Genomic DNA, 23,180 nt, shown 5'->3' with positions numbered 1-23,180 from the left:
TAAAGCATTGAAAAGATTTAGGCAGAAAGGGCTAAATTTTATATGATTGTGATGAATTGCCAAGTTTTTCACAGAAAAACTATCTACAGAATTATGTATAAAGGAGAATAATCAATTGGGTGCAAACGCCACACGGTGTGTGATGGACTGTGTGAGAAGGTGGCAGGAGTGGACCTCACTTCAAGCAGAACATTGTCTCTAATAGAACACAAACATGAGCATGGTTCACTATAAGTGGTGTTTTAAAAATCGAGCTGAACAACAGTACATATGAAGAGAAAAGCAGCATTTAGACCTGAAGGAATTTCACTCATTCTTACTGATTCATGAGTCATTCTCTCAAAAAAAAAAAAAAAAAAGCAGTCTTGGGTCCCATAATTGAAGAAAGATATAAAAATTTTGGAGATTTAAGACAAAAAAAAAACTATGCAGAAAATAAACTACATAAAGCAGGGTTAAATAAATCTATTATTTAGTCTGGGGGGGGAAGAGTAATGAGACATTCATAATTATTGAGGAAGTGGGAGGTTTTACACAAAGCATGATTGTCAGCTATTCTCCATTGCCTGGATAGGGAGAGAAAGAAGAAGTAGGCATTGGCCATGTCAGAGGAGGTGGATGGGATGTGAGTCTCGTTAAACCCATAGACAATCGTGCATGCATACAATCCACTTTCAGGAGGTCTTGACAAAGGCTAATAGCAGATCAGCTGAGTTAGGGATGTGCACATCTGAAGGAGGAGGCAGGTTCTACACCATCCATCCCGATAAGGTGAGAGAAGTGAGAGACGGGGGGTGTGGACCAAACACTTAAATCATACGTGAGCTATGAGCTTACCAGAATTTCCTGAAAGCAAATGAAAATAGGTTGCTCTTTATTCTTCTTGCGTTTCTTCATATCCTGTTCTTCTAAATAAAACCTAAAAAGTACGACTTCTCCTTTATCAGAAGTTATCTAACAAGTAAAGAATTCATCCCCCTTGGATTGTTTAAGGCTAATAATCAAAAGTTGAGAAATTGAATTCCTAGGATTTCTGAGCCTTTTGATACTAAACATTCTAGCAAAAGAAATGTCTGCAACACTGTATGTCCCTCCCTTTCAAAAAATTTCCTTACAAATGGGGCAATTTAATGGCTCCTAAAAAAAAAAAATTTTTTTTTTTTTTTACTGGTTCAAGCTCATAGCGATCCTACAGGACAGAGTAGAACTGCCCCATAGAGTTTCCAAGGAGCGCCTGGTGGATCTGAACAGCCGACCTTTTCACTAGCAGCTGTATCTCCTAACCACTACACTATCAGGGTTCCTATAAGTCAGAATCGACTTGAAGGCAATGGGTTTGGTTTGGTGGTTTTGTACTAGTTCATGCAGGTGAAAGATGTGGCAGTCTGTAGGAAAACCCTATGGGGCAGTTCTACTCTGTCCTTTAGGGTTGCTATGAGTTGTCATCGACTCAACATCAACAGGTTTTTCAGGTTTGGACTGGTTCGTGTACATTCAATAAGTTATAATGCTGACATGCAAAACAGTGAACTACTAGAAACGGCTGGTTAATGAATGAAACCAATGAAGGCATGGTAAACACTGAGCAATTATTTCATTCTTGGGCGTTAAATACTTAATCCCACATCTAAATAAGTAGAAGACTATGGGAAAGATCCTCCCCTAAGGGAAAGACTCTCTGGGTCAAAATCAAGAAGAGCATCTAGGACCTCTAGAAAAGAATAACTTACAACCTCAGATATTCATATCAGGTTGTACATTTGAGAGAGAGTAATATGGTGATAGAACATTCAGAAAGAACTGCGTAATCCACGTACACATATGTCTGCTTTTGATCTAGTTAAAGATCAATCATATTCTTAATTTTCCTGGTAACAGTGAAATACAGAAGTGGCCTGTACACAAAATAGTGATAACTGTTAGAAGATGTAATCAAGTCAAGTTTATGAGATATCTTTTTATTAAAAAAATGATCATTTTAGCAGTTTTAATGACTTTTCCTGATTTTATACATTTTAAGATGATACTGATTTTATATTTGCTCTTTTCTCCTCTGTAGACTAGCTTATTTTATCTATTCTCAACCAATAAATTTAGTATTTTTTATGGTTAAGTGCTACAGCTGCTAACCAAGAGGTCAGCAGTTCAAATCCACCAGGCGCTCCTTGGAAACCCTATTGGGCAGTTCTGCTCTGTCCTATGGGTCGCTATGAGTGGGAATCGACTTGACAGCAGTGGGTTTTTGGGTTTACCATGTAATAGGCCTATTTTCAGTTAATACCCAGAGATCAAACTCATTGTTACAGAATATCTTGTCATTCAGTATTTCATTATGGTATTTTGTCACTCAGCTTAACATTCCCTCGATGATAGTCGTATTGTCCTCGGCATGTGAATTTAGTGAACAATTTTAGGTTGCTGATGGGTTGTGGATGGCAGTTTAATACATTGCACTGAGTTCATTTTTGCTGGTGCAAGCCCAAACTAGAGGATCTTTGAGCTGTTATCGAACTTTTGCTCACACTCTAAATTCAGATTCACATATCCTTTACCCCACCTACATTTCTCTCTCACATATCTACTTTCTGTGGGATAGCATTAAGAATTCCAATCAGCAAAGAGATTGGTAAGTAATGAATACAACCCCAGTTCACATTAATGAACAATTTGCCCCTGAATGGATTACACAGACAATTCTGTAATGATACAGTAACACTTTTCAATACTGGTTTTATTTATAGATTGATATGTGAGGGAAAAGAATCGACTTAGTGCAAGTTGGCCTTCATGGGTGCATAGAATACTGGCTAGCACCACCTTCGAACTAACCACAGCAATGACTAAACTGTCCTGATTCAATGGACTTAACCACACAGAATTCGCTTGTCTGTACCTTAAGGCTTGTGACAGTTGTCTCAACCCTCTCCTCAAATGATTTGAAAGTAGGAGAATTCCTAAAATTAAAAAGAGAGAAAGAGATCAGCACCAAAGACCTGGCTGTCTTAGCAACCATGATATTTAGTTTTCTGCTCTTATTGGTAAACATCACCTCTGCAGCAGAGCTAGCTGTCATTTTGTCACCTACGCCAACCATGTTTTAAAATACATTTCACTTCTGCTAGGTTAGGTCCAGATACCATAAACTGACACGTATGATTCTAAGTCAAACGGTCAGACACTTAACTGTAGAATAAATAATACAGCACTTGGCAATGGTCACCAGTTGCCATTGAGTCAATTCCAACTCATGGTGACCCCATGTGTCGTTTCTGCAATCTTAAGACTGAAATAATTCTACAATGCACTGCATATCATTTCCAGTGAATTGAAGGAGTGATAGGGAGCTTAATTTTTCATTTACTAATTACATCTCTTTCTATCCCAACACTCCTTTGTCTAACTCTGTTTTTTGTAAGCAATGGAAAGTCTGTCTGAAGAATGTCATGTTTGAATTTTCCCACTTGGAGATGTAAAGCTATTTATTATTTCAGTCAATATGAAGCATGACAAAAATAGTTCAAGGAAAAGAATGTTCATAAGTTTTTTCTCTTCCATGTCGTAAGAAGTTATCATTTTGTCAACTTCCATGAAGTGATATTTCTGACAATTAATGCTTTCATTATTTTAAGTTAAAATATACCCATTACTAGTTTAATACGTGACCACAAATGGTGCTATTAGCAGTGTTTTTACTTTTCCTCTCTCTTACCAGACAGAAGCTTTCAGAGTCTATTGGCATTTTATTTGTGATTCATTCACTGTGTTAAAGAATTTATAAACTATCTTGCTGCCTTGAGAGTTAGATCCTTCATTTGGGGTTTAATAGTTTTGAGCCCTGGTGCTCAGCTCATTTGCTAATCAAAAGATTGGCAGTTCGAATCCACCAGCTGCTCCTTGGAAACCAGATAGGGCAGTCCACCCTGTCCTATGAGGTTGCTATGAGTTGGAATTGACTCAAGGGCAACGTATTTTTTTTTTTTTTTTAATATTGGATTTGGCCACATGCCATTATCATTTAAAGATATCATTACGATTAAAAACGGTCTCACCAAGTTCAACGAAAGAAACAGGAATGAACTAACAATGTTTCTTGAAACTTGTATCCATGTCAGCTTTCAGCAACAAGGACTGCCATCATTTTTAAGTCAAATAATTCAACTAAATGTTATTATCTGTGATTCACCACTTCTTATTCTCTTTTAGTGCAGCAAAAAAGTAAAATGAGAGAAATGTTTACTTCTTATTCTCTCTTAGTGCAGCAAAAAAGTAAAATGAGAGAAATGGCTTAGGAAAACATCATAAAGGAGAATGGCTAAAAACATGGACTTCATTTTCTGGTATGGAATGAAGCAGGGCTCTAGTATTATCAAGAGAAAACTAACATGGAAAATACATTTTTGGGTGAATTTGGCTTTGTTAGGAATTGCCCCCTGAGACTGTGACATTCCACATGGTCAGAAATTCATTTGCATTCAGGCTGCATGAAATAACTATGGTGAGTTCAAAGGGCCCAACCTCAGCATCATACCTTACTCATGACTCAACTGTCAGTCAAAATTTCTATGAGTAATCCTTTGTAATGCCTCTCTTTCATGGTGAAATATTAGTGGAATTATACCTGAATGGCTCAAAAATGATATACTGGCATATACACACACACACACACACACACACACACATACATATACACATGTATATATATGGCATCTTATGTCCACTGCAGTTTTTATTTGGTCTGCTCACATAACTATCATCAGTCGGTTACACAGGACCACAGAAGGCACACAACTAAGTCTAATGGGTATGTGTCACATGAGTAAAATCATTTTTATGTTAATTTCTGGCAAGCTCATGGAGACTGCATCTGACCCATAAAATAGATTCCTAGTTCAAAGAGAAAAACCATGTTAATTTTTTGCAAGCCTTCTTTGAACACCCAGATTTAAAACCAGACAAGGAAAGGAGCTCAGAGCCACAGGTTGCAGTACTCAATTTGGGTTTTCCTATTTTTTTTTATGATAGGGCAGCAAGTCTTTCAAGGATGAACTAAGCAATCTTGAATCTATATTCCATATTTATCACCAAATTAGGGAAGCCAAATACTGTGTTTAAATTTCCAAATCGACAAATTAACTGAATAACCCCAGTATAGAAGAGACTTCATCAGACATAATAGAACAGACATTCCTCTAATTAAATTATAGTAGCATGCATGCTAGAGAAGAGAGAGAAACAGTCTAATCAGATTTAATCATAGCATATGCAACTACAAACTTTAATACTGCAAATGATCCTAGAATGAATTTGACTTCAGTAATCTCAAACGGTTTAAAGTAACTGAATCCCCTCTATAATGAATCCAACCCCCAATATACAGAGCAGGTACGAGAGGCACAGTCCTGACTGATGTGGGGTGGGCTCGAGAAACTTGATTTCTCCCACTACCCGTGGGGGCCCCAAGCAGCTCTAGGGCTCTGGAGAGCATCGTGAGAAGAGCAGTGAGTCTGGAAACTGATAATCACTGAGGTGATTATACCAAGGCTGCAAAGCTAATTCTTGGAAGAGCTGACCATCTTCTGCCTCCCAAACTAACATTTCTTCCTGTGTACTCTATTATTATTAATTTGATTTCATCGGGTTCTATCACGAAACCACGCAAACATGAAAGATGACATTTAGCTAGAAGAGCTTCCTGTACAAATTTTCATTGACCAGTCATTTTAACAACATTTTTTATTGTTTAGTGAACACCTCACCTTAATACCAACCTTAACAAATCTTAACGATATTCTTTCTAGAACAGTAGCCTTCTTAGTCTTCTACCCTTTTGTTTAAACTCTCTCCCAGGCCTGCATTTAATTTTGTTGAAATAAGAGATGTATTTCAACCATTGCAAGTGTGCTTGGAATGGTCCAGGCCCTGTGCTAAGTGCTTTACACAGATTACTTTGTTTATGCCTCCCTACAGCCATATGAACCCATAAGGATAGGTTAAGTAACTTCTCTTGCTTCACATAGCAGAGACTGTTTATTCAAAAGCCCAAGTTCATCATACCATACTTCTACGGAATTGTCAGCTTTGTTCCTAATGACCATCAGAAAAGAGAATGAGACAGTTCGTGGCACTTCAGTAATTTCCTTTTATATAAAGGAAACAAACAAACGAAGTAAATGTCAATAAAGTAACAACTTTACACACATTCTGCATTAATATTATATAAAAATAATTTACACACATTACCTCATAGCAGGCATACTTATGGAATGGCGAATGGAGTAGCTTCAAGGCAAAAGCAGATTAAAAGGGGAAAAAGAAAGAAAAAAGAAAAGAGCATAACATAAGTACATGAATAACTTCCTATTCACAGTATTAAAACAGCAATACAAATACCTGAAATATGCTCTGCCCACTCTATCAATGTATTTGTTTCCCTTGGGTGTAACCGGCTACTGTCAGCTTCCAAGGGTATAAAGGAAGAGTAGGATCTATGGTTGCATGTTATTTCACTCCTTGTTTTTTTTAGGCTCCCTAAGTCAGGAAATCTGAGCAGAATGTCTGGTTTCCCCCAGTTCAGCCCAGCAGCCCATGGCCATCCTCTACAGATCCAACCAAGGTCTTCCTGCCCTGTTCCTGCTCAAGAAGACAGTAAAGGATGGGAAGGGGAGCCAGGCAGATAGAAGCTAATGGTTCCATTGCAGAGAAGCTGTCCAGAGGAATGCACATAGTTAACATAAGACATTCAAGGAAGCACATGCCAGGCAAATGATTCACACAGTTTAACGTAAGAACAGGGACTCAGCATCCATTCTGGTTTAATTGTCAAGAATATCTGGTACAAATATAAATATTCCTGAGAATTCTAAGGGACTCAGCCTTCTCATCCTTTACTCCCATGTAGCTGACTCATCTTCCCTCTGTCTATTATTTTCCGTGAATTCTACTCAGAAATCAGGCTGGGAGGAGGGAGGAAGCAAAATGGGGTTCATTTTCCTGGGATAGTGCTCCCGCATCACATTCTTCAACACAGTCAAGAAGCCAATAGGTCAGGGATCAAACTCATCACCCTTCTCTGACAATATCCACTGAGGTCATTAGTGTGGGCAACACTTCACTAGACCACAAAGAGAAAAGGACACAGAAATTTAGAGGATACTTACGATCTTACCCAGACACCCTTTAGAAACTATCGACAAAATATCTCCTCAGAAATCACATGAAAAGAATTACTAAAAAAAATTTGTCAGCACTACCAATCTGTTCATCTCTTTAAATATACGCAGTTTTCTTCAAAAAAAAAAAAAAAAAAGATGTTAAAAACAGTAATAACAATAAAATACCAGGTAAAAGAAGGCTACACTAGAGGCTTAGAGCTGACAACTAACTGCATATTCCTTAACATGGTTCTTTTCCTATAACCTTCCTTCTCTTCAACTTCAGAAGGCACAGAAAGTTGAAGGTGAAATGCCTGCACTAATGACAGTTACAAGAAATTCAGAGAAACATGACCATCAAGGGAAAATAATTTTCTGTTTCTCAACTTTACTTTCTATAAATTTTATAAAAACACCCAACTCTCAAATTTCCACTTTCCTTTTTTCAATTTTAAGTGTGGATGAAGCAAAGACCTCTGCTGGTGTGGGAAGAAATGAGGCAGAAAGATTCCTATGAGACTGCTCAACAGTGAAACTGCTTAAAGTCAGAAATGAGATAAAATACGTGCCTAAACCATTTTCAAAGCAGCCCTGGTGGTGCAACAGTTAGCCAAAAGGTTGGCAGGTCCAGTGGCTCCTCAGGAGAAAGACCTGGCAATCTGCTTCCATTAAAGATTGTTGTTGTTAGGTGCCCTCGAGTTGATTTTTGACTCATAGTGACCCCATGTGACAAAACAGAACTGCCCCATAGGGTTTTCTAGGTTGTAGTCTTTATGGGAGCAGGTCACTGAGTCTTTCTTCTGCAGAGCCACTGGGTTAGCAGCTGATCATTTCACCACGGTGCCACCAGAGCTTGAGGGCACCTAACAGCAACAACAGCAAATAAATTTCAATATATTAAGTGCCCTACAGTCTGTATCTTCCTGGTCATTAACTCGCTCAGAAAAATGCAACTGCTTTTGTTGTTGAGGCAGCGTCTGAAAGGAAGAGAAGGACCCTGGGGAGCAGCAAGGGAGCCGGCCACTTTTTGCACGTGGCCAGTACAGCGCTTACCCGATAGAGTGAGATCTGCAGCCAGGCAGCACCAGAGAGAAAAGCAGGAGGGAGTTAGCATATTAGGATGCAAAGAAACAAACACACTGCCTGCTCTTTGTTGTCCCCTCTTTCAAGAGTTCTAAAGCAACATCAGGTAATTCCATCCCTTACTCAATTTAGGTTTCTTTGTTTTGTTTTCTTTTGTTCTTTGAGTATAAAACCCAAACTGTTGCCATTGAGTTGATTCCGGCTCATAGCGAGCCTATAGGGCAGAGCAAAACTGCCCCATAGAGTTTCCAGGGAGCACCTGGTGGACTCAAACTGCCAACCTTTTGGTTAGCAGCCGTAGCTCTTAACCACTACATCACCAGGGTTTCCTCTTTGAGTATACTGACTTTTTAATGTGTCTTAAAGTTTATTTTGCGGATCTTTTAGAAGTTGTGCTCCTTGGGTGGTGCAGTCAACACCCTCAGCTGCTAACTGAAAGGTTGGAGGTTCAAGTCAAAAGAAAGACAGGAATCCAATTTGGAAGAAAGGCCTGACAATCTACTTCTGAAAAATCAGCCATTAAAAACCTTATGGAGCATAGCTCTATTCTGCCACACGTGGGGTTACCATGAGTTGGAAATGACTGCAAGCAACTGGCTTTTACTATTCTCTTGGATGTATAGAGATGGTTGAACTTCTCTTGAAAAATTACTTGCCTTCTCCAAACATTTCATCCCTACCAGATCACAGTCGGAGCAAATTCACTGCAAAGCTCAAAGAAAATGCCGATATTATTATAAAAATGAGTCCAATGTCTTGCATTTCTTCAGAGTACTTTCATAACTGTGACTTCAATTTAATTTCACAGGAAACATTATAGGTAGGAATTAACAATGTTATTTTATAGTCCAGAAGAGACTGAGCAATTCCATGACCAGCCCAAGGCCACTTCGCTTAACAGCGATCAGGTTAAAATGAGAATACTAGCTCTGGAAATAATAATCTATTTTTACAAAACATATAAATTAAATCCTAATATAGTGTTTCTCCTTCAGTTATTAAAATGCCCAAATTCTAGGTTTTCAAAATCTGTGCATATAAATTTGGAATTACTTTAAATAAAAACTGTGATGTGCTGTTTTTCTTCCCAGGTATATGAATTTTGCTGGCAATCTTTTTGGTCAAATTTTAGAAATTTGTTCTCAGAATGCACAAAAGAAGTTTATAGTACAACTAGTAAAAATATAAAATAACATGATACTTTAAACAAAAAAAAAAGAAGATTTAAAATAAAATGTCTGTGATACAATTTCAAAATTTCCCCACTATTCATTTTATAAATTAGTACCTAAATTTGGACAGAAAACCAAAACTTACTAATTTTTATTATTTAAGAATGTTTATTGAAGTAAATTTAAGAAATCTTAAAATTTAACATAGCTTAAAGCTAAAAACCCTTTGCAAAACTGGTTGCTTTCACAGAGAAGTATCCCTAGGTTAGATGCTAAAGTTTGAGAAATACACAGCTCTGAATGTTTCCAATCCTACAAAATATTACAGGACTGTATTTGAGTCTTTAAAACATAGGCTACACTTTCCAATATTTTTAGCCACAGTTTATAATAAAAGTGTTGTATCCTCTGTATAGAATGATAATGAAAAATTTACAACTCCTAGGAAATAGGTTTTCCATTAGCTTAAAACAAAGCCACAAGGAACCAGGAGGAAAGCCAGTCAACACCATTTAGGTATTACACCCATCCAGTGTATTAACATGACTATGGCAATGGGTTTTACGGGTATGCCAACATACTGCAGGTGTGAAACACTGTCTTCATTTTTTACTATGTTGGAAAACAAAAACAAAAAACGAGCAGAACCTTTATGAAATACAGTGGGCTCCTGTTAATGGACTCTCTCTAGTTTCCATCATGTGAAGCCACCTTATAACTAAGAGGGCCATTTAATAAAAATAAAAACTAGCCTTTATTGAGTGCGTAATACATGCCAGGCACTGTTCTAACTGCTGTTCTTACAATAACCCTATGATGTTGTTAATTTCACGTCCATTTTATAAATGAGAACACCCAGGTACGGACAAGTTAACAGTGGTCCTACTCATAACCTGACCACCTGAAGCAGAACCACCTGGGAGTTTGTTACAAATGCAGAGTCCTAGATTCCACCCAAGACATACCAAATCACAATCTCTGAGAGGTGAAATCTGGGCATGTGTCATTTAAAAGAGCTTCGGAGGTTTGTAAGGTCCCTTAGACAGAGAAACACTATTCTAGTTGGGGTATTATGCTGAGGTCCCAGTGTTAAAGTGAAAGGTTTTACCTAAGTATGTAGAGAACATCTTTTTTTTTTTTTAATTTTGTTTTGTTTTCCTAAATTTTATTTATCTTGCTTAGAATATGCATAGCAAAACATAAACCAATTCAACAGTTTCTACGTATACAATTTAGTGACATTGATTACAATCTTCAAGTTGTCTAATCATTTTCATCCTCCTTTTCTGAGTTGTTCCTTCCTCATTAACATAAACTCACTACCCACTAAGGCTCTTATCTAATCTTTCAAGTTGCTATTGTCAATTTGATTCCATATTGATAACTCTTGAAACAGATCAAGGCACACATTTTTGACTAGTTAAGCTAAACTATTGTTTGGTTTTAAAAAGATATCAGGGGATATTTTTAGTTTAAGGTTTAAAGATTATCTCAGGGCAATAGTTTCAGGGGTTCATCCAGCCTCCATGGCCCCAGAAAGTCTAGAGTCCATGAAAATTCAAAACTCCGTTGTATATTTTCCCCCTTTTGATCAGAATTCCTCTATAGAATCCTTGATCGAAACGTTGAGTAATGGTAGCCAGGGTCTTTCCTGTTTTAAGAAATGATTTAATTTGTTTAGATAAATGTTTTAATGCCATTGAAATGACTGCAAATATTATTTGTAATAAACTTAGGGCTAAGTAATGATTCAGGAGGTTTACCTGTTCATCACACTCTGCCTCTGAGAAATTTCAATTGCTTTTCATTATTGCAATATTAGTAAAAATGAAGAAAACACAATGTACTCAGATTCATGTACATGTACTTATTTAACTCTGGGCCCTAAGTTATTAAATTGATGTACGAGTATTTAGCACAACACAGCAATTATTGAAGCCAAAAAAGTAATTTAAACACAAAGATATATTTACCTCTAGGTATCAAAGTTGCAGGGTAATATAGAAAGTAATAGTTTAAGATTCCAGTGAAATAAATACACATAAACTCTTTTTAAAAAAAAAGAAATATAAAATATACTTTAAAAATTTTAAAATATGAGTTTGATTCCTAGAGAGAAAGATAAAATTAATTTCTAAAGAAAAATCTCCTAAGGCATATCAACCAAATTAACACTAAACTGAATATGTAAAAAAAAAAAAAAAATCAGACTAATAACTCTATGTAAGATAACTTCCTAATACATAATATAAAAAATAAAAATGGCCAATGCTACTTTTTTTTTCTGGTGCTTACAGTAAGAAAATTTGGTTCTCAGTTCAAAATCTACCTTGACGCTCATCCCAATTTTATATTATAATGAAACGCTGAAAATAACAAAAATATACAAGAGGACTTGTTTAAAAGTTTTACTATGGCTATGAACTGGAAGATAATACAGCCATTAAAACTGAAGGTGTAATAAGTATTTATTAACATATTCACAGTATATTGCTAAAGTGAAAAAAGAAAACTACCAGGAAGTATATACCATAAAAAAAAAAAAAAAACCCAGTGCAGTACCCTTTTAAAATTAAAAAATAAATATGTATATATTTAGCACAGGAAAAAAATACTAAATAGCTATTTACAAAACTTACCTAAAACAGGTTTTCAAAGCATATTCCGCTTAATGCATATTTCAAATTACAGTAGTTAAGATTTGGCATACACTGCATTCTTGGAAATCTCCCCTCATTACTAGTGATTAAAAGGATTAAAAAGTACCCATACCCAGTGCCGTCAAGTCGATTCTGACTCATAGCAACCCTTTAGGACAGAGCAGAACTGCCCCATAGAGTTTCCAAGGAGTGCCTGGTAGATTTGAACTGCTGACCTTTTGGTTAGCAGCTGTAGCTCTTAACTACTACTCCACCAGGGTTTCCAAAGTACCCATAGTTTCTATTTTTACTAGGTTGGGTCCTATGGAAGTGGAATTTTTGGGACCAGGCCCATTTTTGACTTTTAGGCAGAAAACGTCCAGATATGCAAAATTTATCTCAGTCATCATAGCAGTCACCTGAAACTTTAATCCATTAAAATAAAATAATAATAAAAAGAAAGAGTATGTTAAGGAGACCAACTGGTAGGTAATGCTACCCTTCTCTCAGAAAGCCAAGAGCTTAATACTGTTCCCAGGGTTCTTTCCCATGGTACCTCATGTCTCCAAACTTCTTGCTGATGGCGGTCCCAACATTGCTGAACGCTGCCGTTGCCTTCTGCCCTGCGTGACTCAGGGTTTCATGTGTTTTCTTGTAGCTAGAAGTAAAAGAGAACAACAGTAAGTAACACCATTTCTATATCATAAGTTTCCATCAAATATTCATCTTCTTTCTCCCTCCTTATTTGGAAAATGCTTTTTCCCAAACAGATTTAGGGAGAAGATAGTCCACAGAAGTAAATATTCCTACTTGTCATTTGAGGATGATGAACTGACTGCTGTTCATGAGATGGAAAGTCAGACCATTAAATCCAAATTCAGAAAGAGTCCTAAAAACCCACTGCCGTCGAGTCGATTCCAGCTCATAGCGACCCTATAGGACAGAGTAGAACTGCACCATAGAGTTTCCAAGGAGCGCCTGGTAGATCTGAACCGCTGACCTTTTGGTTAGCAGGCGTTGCACTTAACCCCTACACCACCAGGGTTTCCTCATAGACAGCATCCATGTACAAATGCAGATATGAATTTGTAGACCTTTAATCACAAACAGGGGAACTTCTCAGAGAGTAGAGAGTTGTTCTTGAAGTATACTGGCTGTACTAAGAAATAGCTTCCAAGGAAAACTAGGTAACAGAGAAATTGGAAAATGTAGGTTTCAAAGGAGAGATGTAAGTTTTTACTGGTTGGTTAGTTTGGGTAAATTTAACCAGAAAAATATAACTAGTCATTTATTTTTCTACTATAAATAGCTGGAAATAATAAGGGCCCATGATCTGAAGTCAATATAGTAACTTCCTTCAGAAATAATTTTAGGAATACAATACTGCAATAATTTGCTCATAAGCCTGTGTCCCCACTAGACAGACTGTGACTCCTTGAAGGCAAGGAAGTCATTCATTTTGTATCCCCAGTATCTGGCAGATTCAGGAGAAACTCAATAAATGTTGGATGACTGAATGGATAACACAGAAGAAGGTGCTCCTCTTGGCTGTGAACTGGAATTGGGCAGTAGGGAAAGACAGAAGTGTGGTGGCAGAAGGAAAACAGGCTACAGAGGTAGAATGGATAGAACCTGGCAGGAGATTATGAGTGACAAATAAGAATAAGATAAAAAGATTGTCCTGAGGTTTTGGGCAAAAATGACAGGAAGGACAGCGGTGTCATCCATAGGGCTGAAGATGTTCTAAGACTGATTTAGTAAAATGGGAAACAAAAGATACATAACATGAGGGAATAAAAAGAAGTCAGCAAAAAGCTATATAAAAATCAAACTAAACCCGTTGCCGTCAAGTCAGTTCTAACTCATGGTGACCCCGTGTGTTACAGAGTGGAACTGTTCCACAGGGTAAAGAAGTAAAACAGAACAACAGTAAGTAACACAGTTTATATATTATAAGCTTCCATCAAATATTTATCTTCCTCTTTACCATGAAAATGCTCTTTCATAAACAGATTTAGGGAGACTTTCCACAGATGTAAACGCTTCTAATTGTCATTTGGGGATGATGGACTGTAATCTTTACAGAAGCAGATTGCCAGGCTTTTCTTCCATGGCACTACTGGGTGGGTTTGAAGCAGCAACCTTTAGGTTGGTAGCCCATTGCAAACTGCTTGCGCCACCCAGGAACCTAGTTCCTCCAAAGCCACCTGCATATCCTACAGCAACTGTACACATATGGTCCTTTTGAGGACACTTTATATCATATGAAATCAATTACATCTACGATTTATTTCTCCACCTCTGTTTCCACCCTTCCATCTCCCACAAATCATCCAGTCCGAAATGTAATATTGGACTCTAACAAGATGCTTTACAACATGTCTGTTGGTAGTCCTTTGGGACGGAAATTGATTTATTAATACCGTAGTCTCTTTTTCTCTTTTTGGTAACAGGATGGAATGATGAATCTATAATATTTATCAGCAGCATATGTTATTTACTTGCACAATCCCTGTTTTCTAGGAAGTGCAAAAACCATACATCATCTAGACCATCAAACCAACGGTCTAAACAGACATTTGCTGAACAGATATTTTCTAATGTTCCTTGTGTGTGCTGCACAACAGTGGGTTCTGGGTTACAGCGTGATTAAAAATAAAATCCTCATCAATTGGGTTTACAATTTAAGAATATACATAAAAAATTCAGTTGGGTTAAACTAGGGAAACATTAAAAAAAAAAGTCACAAGATATCTCAACTTCCTTGCTCCCTACTGAAGAAAAAAAAATCCAGATTTTTTAATTAATTAAATGTTTTTTCCAAATCCTCAACATTGCTCTTCTTCTCTTTCCTTTCCCATCAAACTTCTTTTTAATATTTCATTTTTTGCTATTGTTGCAAATGTAGACAGCAAAACATAAACCAACTCATCAATTTCTACATATACAGTTCAATGACAATGACTTCATTCTTCACGTTGTGCAACCATTCTCACTCTCCTTTTCTGAATTATTCCTCCATCACTGACAGGAACTCACTGCCCCCAAGTTACTTCTCTAACCTTTCAAGTTGCTGTTGTCAATTTGATACCATCCCATCAAACTTTTTAAAAGCTGTTCATGTGTTGACCAGACCCTGTAACCTTATGCTGCATTCTGATTGGGCTTGATCTTAAAAATTGAATACGTAATATACATCCCTAACCAGAAACTAGGAGCCTGTATCTTGAAAAAAGTTCCTCCTATCAGGCCACTGATAACCCCTCAGAGAGTCAGTGTATTTGCACTTTATTCCCTTTACTATGTTGTGGAATTTGGTATATAGTTTGTACCAATGGTATTTAAATGTTTTTTTCATCCTTATCATATAAAACTATTTTAATAAAAAAAAATTTTTTTATAGTATCTAAATAATGGGATGGGTTAAATAATGAAAAGAGCCCTGGTGGTGCAGTGGTTAAGAGCTCAGGCTGCTAACCAAAAGGTCGGCAGTTTGAATCCACCAGCCACTGGCTGGCAACTCTATGGGGCAGCTCTACTCTGTTCTATAGGGTCACTATGAGTCGGAATCCACTCCACGGCACATGAGAACAACAACAAATAATGAAAAACAATCTAAATACCACCCTTCTGATTGACTTGACGACCTTGTAATATAAATGGAAATAGTAACTAGCATTCTTGGTTACTAGCATCTCTAATTTTAAGCCAAATATACGTTACACCATAGCTAACTTACATAATTGATAAAGCAGGGGGTCAATACATTTTTCTGAAATAAAAGTAAAAAAAAAAAAATTAAGACGTTCTCAGGCTGTTGTCCATTGCGCATTAGGTGACAGAAAAATTGGGATTATATGCTTCAAGATGTCTGTGTTATGTGCCTTTCTCTGTGTTTCCATAATATCCTTTGCACAGCTCTTTTAAAACATTTTTCCACTGAGTCACAACTAGGGTTTTCAAATCTGTCTCCATGACCTGCTGAGCTTCCTGAGGACAGGGGCTACCTCTTCATCATCACTGTATCCCCAGTGTCTCAATAAACCAGTGCAAGAGCCACATGAAGGCCAGAGGAAGGAAAGAGGGTCCGGTTCAATTTCCAGACTTCAGCTACAGGTGTAGAGTCAGAACTTTCTAGTGGGCAGCTTCTAACTCCAGAGGAGAGCAACTGCGACCTGAAGGTGAATGAAGGCGAGTAAAGGCATTAAGGTGAGGCCTTGTGAACTCCAAAGCAATTCTCCCTAACAACAGCTCTCTAGGGACATTGCCCTTCCCCAAAAGGCTCGAGTCTTACCTAGTCTTAAACCTTGCTTTGGCAAAAGTTTAACCATGACAGCAAAAGCAGCTAAAATTTATTGAGTACTTTATACGTATTGTTGAGTCCCTGGGTAGTGCAAGCAGTTAAAATGCTAGGCTGCTAAATGAAGGGTTGGAGGTTCAAGTCTACCCAGAGGCACCTTGGAAGAAAGGCCTGGTGATCTATTTCCCAAAAAATCAGCCACTGAAAAACCTACTGGGCAGAGTTCAACTTTAAGGCACATTAAATATTTATTAGTTCATATAAGACTGCTTACTAGGAGCTTTTGTTTTGTTTGGAGTACAAGTAGACTTCCAATTTTTCACTGAATATCAAGAAAATAGGCTTTACTTTTCAGATTCCGTTTTGTTGGAATGGACAGCAGTTGGCTGCCTGGGCACATTAGCTGTTTGGCCATCACACTGACAGGAAAACTTTTCAGTAGTGTGGGGTAAGGTTCTCTGTAGGCCAAATAAAAAACATTCCATGAACCTGTCGTGCACATTCCTTTTGTCGTGTCTTACTAATTTGAAACTCAGTGTTAATAACCCAAAAGAGAAGGCATGTTATCTTTTTGACTCAAAGCATTTTCCTATACACAAATAGAAGAAAAAGTTTAAAATTCGGCAGTCTTTTTATAAGAAGATATTTTATAACATGAAAATGTTTTCTATTATGAATTTTTTTAAAGAATTATTACTTTAATGGTTGCACATGAAGCATTTCACTGAAGATACAAAAAACATTTAGAATTATTTTCTTCCAAAAACACTATAAACACATTATCAAAATATAAATTTACCACTTGGATTTAGAAAAAGACAATCTACTTCCTGCCTCGTGTAATAAGATGAAAGCTTAAAGGTAAGAAGCACGAACAACCTGGTGAGAGAGTGGGTATGTGTGAATTTTTAAATTAGACCTTTAATCTTCCCTGCCACTTCCAACACAACCATGCCTCGACAGGCTCCTCATAAAAAGAAATGATAATCATTTCTGACCATAATGGTCTGGAAGTCTTACAAGCACAAAAACAAAGAGTAAATATATTTTGTAATGGTAAATATTAGGGTTCTCCTTATCTCTACATAGGGTGACCATCACCCATCTGTCAGTTTGTTGTACTGTGGTAGTTTACGTGTTGCTGTGATGCCGAAGGCTATGCCACAGGTATTTCACATACCAGCAGGGTTACTCATGGTGGACAAATTTCAGTGGACCTTTCAGACCAAGACTGGAAGAAAGACCTGGTGATATGCGTCTGAAAATTAGGCAGTGAAGGGCCTATGGATCACAAAATATTGTTTGAGACTTCAACTTGCTTACTTTGGACTTGTCATCAGGACTAATCGTTGGAGAAAAGACATCATGTTTGGTAAAGTGGAAGGCCAGCGAAGGTGAGAGAAGCCCTCAGTGAGATGGAACGGCACAATGGCTGCAACAATGGACTTAAACACACCAACAATCATGAACATAGCACAAGACTGGGCAACAATTCATTCTTTTATACACGGGGTTGCCATAAGTCAGAGCTGACTTGGTGGCAACTAACAATAACAACAATATAGGATGAAGTTATTAAGTTTTCCAAAAAGATGGAATAGTTTAAATTACTTTCCCAAACTTCCTCCCTTCTGTAGACCAACCATTTGGTCTGTGGCACAATTCCAAGGGGTTTACTAGTGAGGGAATTTCATGGGTTAGCAAAGGCAGAACACATTAAATGAAGCATATCGGTTTGACTAGTCCACCAAAAAGTTGCATTTCCTAATTCGTATTTTTTCTGTCTACAGAAGAGATTGAATTTGTTCTCCAGTGGCCATCATACCACCTCCTCGCCCCAAAACTACCCACCTCCCTGTGCCTTCTTGAAGTCTAAAGACAACATAAAAAGGCAGCAAAAAACCAAAAAAAAAAAAAGTGGGGGAGAGAAGGGATTTTTTTGTGTTTTTAGATTCTTTCAAATTTAGGCAGTTAAAAAAAATTAACTATGACAAGAACAACAGCAACAACAACAAACCCTGGACATAGCTGATCTCCCGATCTCCGGTATGGTTGTTCCTAGAATTTGCCTATCTAGGAGATAATGTCTGCGTAATTATTCCTACCCATTGGGCCCTACTCCAACTTGAATCCTCCCACAGACTAAAACATGCCAAGATCTTTCATTAACATACCATAGATTTTTCTTTCCATTTATAAATAAAATAAAATAGGTTGTGATTGCTTAATAAATATGCAAAGTATGGCCTCTGGGAATCACACACAATCCTCTGACAGCTAAAATTCTTTTTAGTGCTTTGAAATCTAATTCTGCTCAGCTCACCATTCCCTCACATCAAATTTTTCTTCGTGTAAGTTGTAGCTCTTGTCCTGGAATGGGTAACATGAGCTCTAACAGAGCAGAGACTTAACTCAGGCGGACATAGATTCTGTTACCTTCTGGGGCTCTGAGATCGCTTTCTAACTCAATCACCCCTTCTCCCCAACATGTGACTAAGGCTCTCCTCCAACCCTCAGCAGCCAAGAAAAGAGGGTTGAAGGAAAATCTTCACTGAAATTATATTACTAATAGGTTTATATCCGCCTCCACCCTTAAGAAAGGGATGGATTCTTCCCTACAAAAGAAAAATCACTTCATTCCTAAATGTTACTAAATCCTAGGCCATCTGTATTTAAATATTCTCCAAGGAAATCTTGTCTAGTCCTAATGCTTTCAATAACATCTATGTGCAAGTGACTCCCAAATGTCCACTTCTGGCCTTGACTTTTCCTCAGAGTCATCTTCTCAATACATCAGTTTGGCTATCAGGCATTTCGGGCTCCACATAGCCAAATCAGAATTTTTCCCTCTGGACCTGTTCCTCTCAGTCTTTCCCACAATAGTGAACCATTATTACATGCCTATAGTATGTCAGGGAAACCCTGGTGGCGTAGCGATTAAGTGCTACGGCTGCTAACCAAAGGGTCAGCAGTTCGAATCCACCTAGGCGCTCCTTGGAAACTCTATGGGGCAGTTCTACCCGGTCGTATAGGGTCGCTATGAGTTGGAATCGACTCGACGGCACTGGGTTTGGCTTTTGGTTTTTTTATAGCATGTCAGAGACTGTCTTGCATGTTTTACAAATATTAGCTCATTGAATCTTCAATACCTACGAAGTAGGTACTAATATGGTCCTCATTTAATGAATGGAGTGAGGCCTAGATTTCAACCCAAGCAAATGGATGCCATACCTCACAAAATTAACCACACTGCTGCACTGTCATCACAATAAACAGTCCCAGTACCCCTTACTCATCTAAGAGCCATGTATGACTCAAAGACCTAAGAGTCACACTTGATCTCTATTTTGCTCACCTCCCACCTCCAAGCTAATGAGAAGTCCTGTTGGTCTGATCTCCAAATCCTATCCCTTCTCTATTCACGACTCTCTCTCTCCACTCAGCACCAACGTCACCCACCTAGACACTGCAATAACTTGATAAGTAATTGTCTGGTTTCCACTCATGACCTGCCCTCCACAATCTATATCACATGAAGTAAACTGAGTGGCCTTTTTAAAAGGTGAATCAGAACAGGTCACTCCCTGCTTCAAACTCTCCAAAGCATCCAAAGCCCTTGGAATAAAGCCCCACTCCTCTCCATGACTTGGGAGACCTAGAGACTCTGACCTCACCTCATCTCACTACACTCCAGACAAAAGCGCTTTCTTTTGCCTCTTCAAACCTGCAAAGCTAGTTCTTGCCTCAGAGCCTTTGCAGCAACTTTTCCCTTGGCCAGAAAGCTCTCCCCAAGATCTTCACAAGACTAGCTCTTTCTTGTCAGTCAGGGCTCAGCTCAAAGTAACCTCCTAGAACAGGATTTCTACCAGCAACTCCCAGTCATTCCTCTAACACATCATCACACTACGCGATTTTCATCAAAGCACTTCCTGATATTTCCTCATCCTTTTATTTCATTACTTGTTTCTTGTTCTCTTCTCTTTTTGACATTCCAGGAGAGTAGGAACCTTGTCCATATTGTTGATTGTTGGCAGTTCGAATCCACCAGGCACTCCCTGCAAACCCTAAGGGGCAGTTCTACTCTGTCCTTTAGGGTCACTATGAGTCAGAATCGACTCGACAGCAATGGGTTTTTTTTTTTTTTTTCATCCTGAGAACTTAGATCAACCCCTGGGCAAAAATGCCTAATACTAGACACTCATTAAGATATGTTGAGTGAATAACTGTCGCTTCCCTTTAACAGGTTGAAGTAACAGGTTGATGTGGAGAAAGAATAACCCTTTTAATATATGCCACAAGGCCCTGTGTGACATGACCCTGGCCACTTCTTCCTGCCATCTCTACAACACTGATTTACCTCCCTCCTGCTTTAGGCCTTCTTCACACAGTCTGTGCCTCCCCTGGAAGCTCCTCCCACCACTCTTTGCCTGACTAACTCTGACTCATCCTTCAGAGGTCTGCTTAACCTATGGAAACCTGCCTGGAAACCCCAGGCAAGGTTTGATCCTCCGCTTTACATTCCCACAATACCCTGTATTTTTCTGCACATCACTTTTCACAGTTATTGTTTAACTAGCTATTTGTAGTAACTTGCAGACAAATGCAGCGCAATTAATTACTTTTGTGTGTGACCTTTCTAGCCTTGGCCTTGTAACTCCCACCCAGGTGATTGTGTGATAGGGTAAATTCGGCCTCCCAAGGGGATTGGTCAGTTTTGCCTTAAAAGAGCCAATTCCAGAGCAGAGAGGAGGAGCCCACCATCACCAAGGAAGGAGAGACCTGGCAGCAGGAGACAGCCCGGTGGGCTTCCCAGCCCGTGGAGAGAGAAAGCTGAGTGCCTTTGGGCAGAGACTGAGATCCAGGGAGAGATATGCCTGAGAGCACAGCTGGGAGAGGCTGTCCTGGTGGAAGAACTGTATCGAGTGTTCTTGAGCCTGAATTGTAACTGGTACTTCCCTAATAATCCCCATAATTGTGAGTATGGTCTGTGAGTTCTATGTGGCCATTGCAATGAATTATCAAATGCAGCCGAGAATTAGAGTGCTGTGCAAGGGTGGTTGGTGTCAGAATTAGTAAAGATCGTGGAGAGGAGGCTTTTCTGGCTTCCATCTCATGGGAGTCAGCCTTGCGCTGTTGATCTTGGTTCTCCTTCCCCTTGTGGGGCTGGAGAAGGTCAGACAGTACCCCCAAGCAGTTTTAACAATAAACAAACAAACAAACAAACCCTTTGTCTTCCTGACTAGACTGTAAGCTCCATAACCACAGGGAATGAATCTGTTCTATTCATCCAACAAGAAACATGACACTAAGTTGACGGTCTGGTTATAAGTCTAAACTGTTTTTCAAACATGGGAAAAACACAAACTTCATATTCTGTGCAGAGGCTAACGGAGGCATAGTGAGAGGGGCAGGCAGAGGTGGGCACTTGCCCCAGGGATGCAAGTTCAAGAGGGCACCAGAAAAGGTGTGGAATGACATTCCGAGGCACCACAAATATGAAAGGCATTTGACTGAGGTGCCAGACAAGAGAGGGTAAGGCATTTCTCCTGACGCATCACCACTACCAATGTCCATTCATCTTAAAATGGGGGCAGAGGGGCACAACTCAGAGGTTGCCCCTGGGCATTCAAATTGCGGGGCGGAGGGGGGTGGGGGACACAATTTAGAGATTGTCTCTGGGCACTAGTTACCCTTGCTATGCCCCTGGAGCTAAAAGCCTTCCTTGAGTTTGCCTGCTCTAATTCCATCACCCGGGAAGAGTATGAACCTCTCTCCTTACTGCCCACCTCCCATCCCATACCCATCAGACCTAGGGTAAAACATGACATTTATCTTGGACACACCCTCTGCCCAGATATTCCCTGCCCCTCTTCCACTCCCAACCAGAATTGCAGAAATTTCCCTGCCATGCATTTGGTGAGCTTATCCCTGAAGTGTGATTAGGGAGGCCAAGCAGAGAGATCCTTCCTGTTTGTTATACTCCAAAAGTAAGCTCCAAAACCAAACTCGTTGCCGTGGAGTCAATTCCGACTCATAGCAACCCTATAGGACAGGGTTTCCAAGCAGCAGCTGGTGGATTCAAACTGCCAGCCTTTTCGTTAACAGCTGAGCTCTTAACTACTGCGCCACTAGGGCTCTGAAGGAAGTTCAGATCTGGATTAAATACAGATTCAATGTGACCCAGGGAACTGGAGATGGTTTAACCTTACACTATCAGGACCATTAAGTGTTACAGGCCACCCACATGCAAAGACTGAGACAGGAACTACTGTCAGATAAGCTCATTTAATTTGGCGCCTACAATACAGCTATTCTTTTCAGGATATTGTTCATATGGTACTGCAATATATATTTTAAAGCGATACATATCAATGTATGGTTTCTTATCTTCTTCCATAATTGTCATCATCAGCTGGGGAAGGCTGGTTAGCCTCTAGACATAAACTGATGGGCTGCCTGGCTCCATTCTGCCCTACTCTGGGTTGTGTCCTTAACTGTCTGGATGAGCCCTTGGGGTGCATAAGCAGAGAAACCTATAGAACTCTTGGCCCACTTTACAGAGAAAAAAGACAGTCTCCTTTCATGTAAAAACCAAGGGAGCCATGTTGGGGAGGCTTTAGGCTCCATTTTAGATCCAATTCCTTGTACAAAGGATACCTTCACACAGAAGCTAAAGGTCTTAGACCTTATTTCTCAGTAACCAGCAAGCAAACTTGGCCCTAGCAAAACTGAAATAATTGCTGTAGCTCATTGGCACCTCTTGGTACTATGAGGCCTCTCTAAGTCCAGGGGAAAAGTACCAGCAAAGAAAAAAAAAAACCTGATTCAAACTTAG

General features: G+C 38.9%; 1 protein-coding gene across 4 annotated transcripts in view; it reads right to left on the bottom strand.

The window, feature by feature from the left end:
- TPD52L1 (TPD52 like 1) overlaps window positions 1–23,180 on the bottom strand; it is a 109,731-nt gene that overhangs the window by 6,872 nt on the left and 79,679 nt on the right. For 2 of the 4 annotated variants that reach the window (XM_049900409.1, XM_049900418.1), the window contains exons 4-6: window positions 12,602–12,703; window positions 6,241–6,279; window positions 2,894–2,954 (exon numbers count right to left, since the gene is read on the bottom strand). In XM_049900409.1, the coding sequence (XP_049756366.1) occupies window positions 2,894–2,954; window positions 6,241–6,279; window positions 12,602–12,703 (202 nt within the window). The remainder of the gene's footprint in view (window positions 1–2,893; window positions 2,955–6,240; window positions 6,280–12,601; window positions 12,704–23,180) is intronic. The other 2 variants (XM_049900427.1, XM_049900436.1) reach the window with 2 other exon arrangements.

Source organism: Elephas maximus, chromosome 1, assembly GCF_024166365.1.
Source record: "Elephas maximus indicus isolate mEleMax1 chromosome 1, mEleMax1 primary haplotype, whole genome shotgun sequence".
Lineage (NCBI taxonomy): Eukaryota > Metazoa > Chordata > Mammalia > Proboscidea > Elephantidae > Elephas > Elephas maximus.
This window is presented reverse-complemented; position numbering and strand designations above follow the sequence as displayed.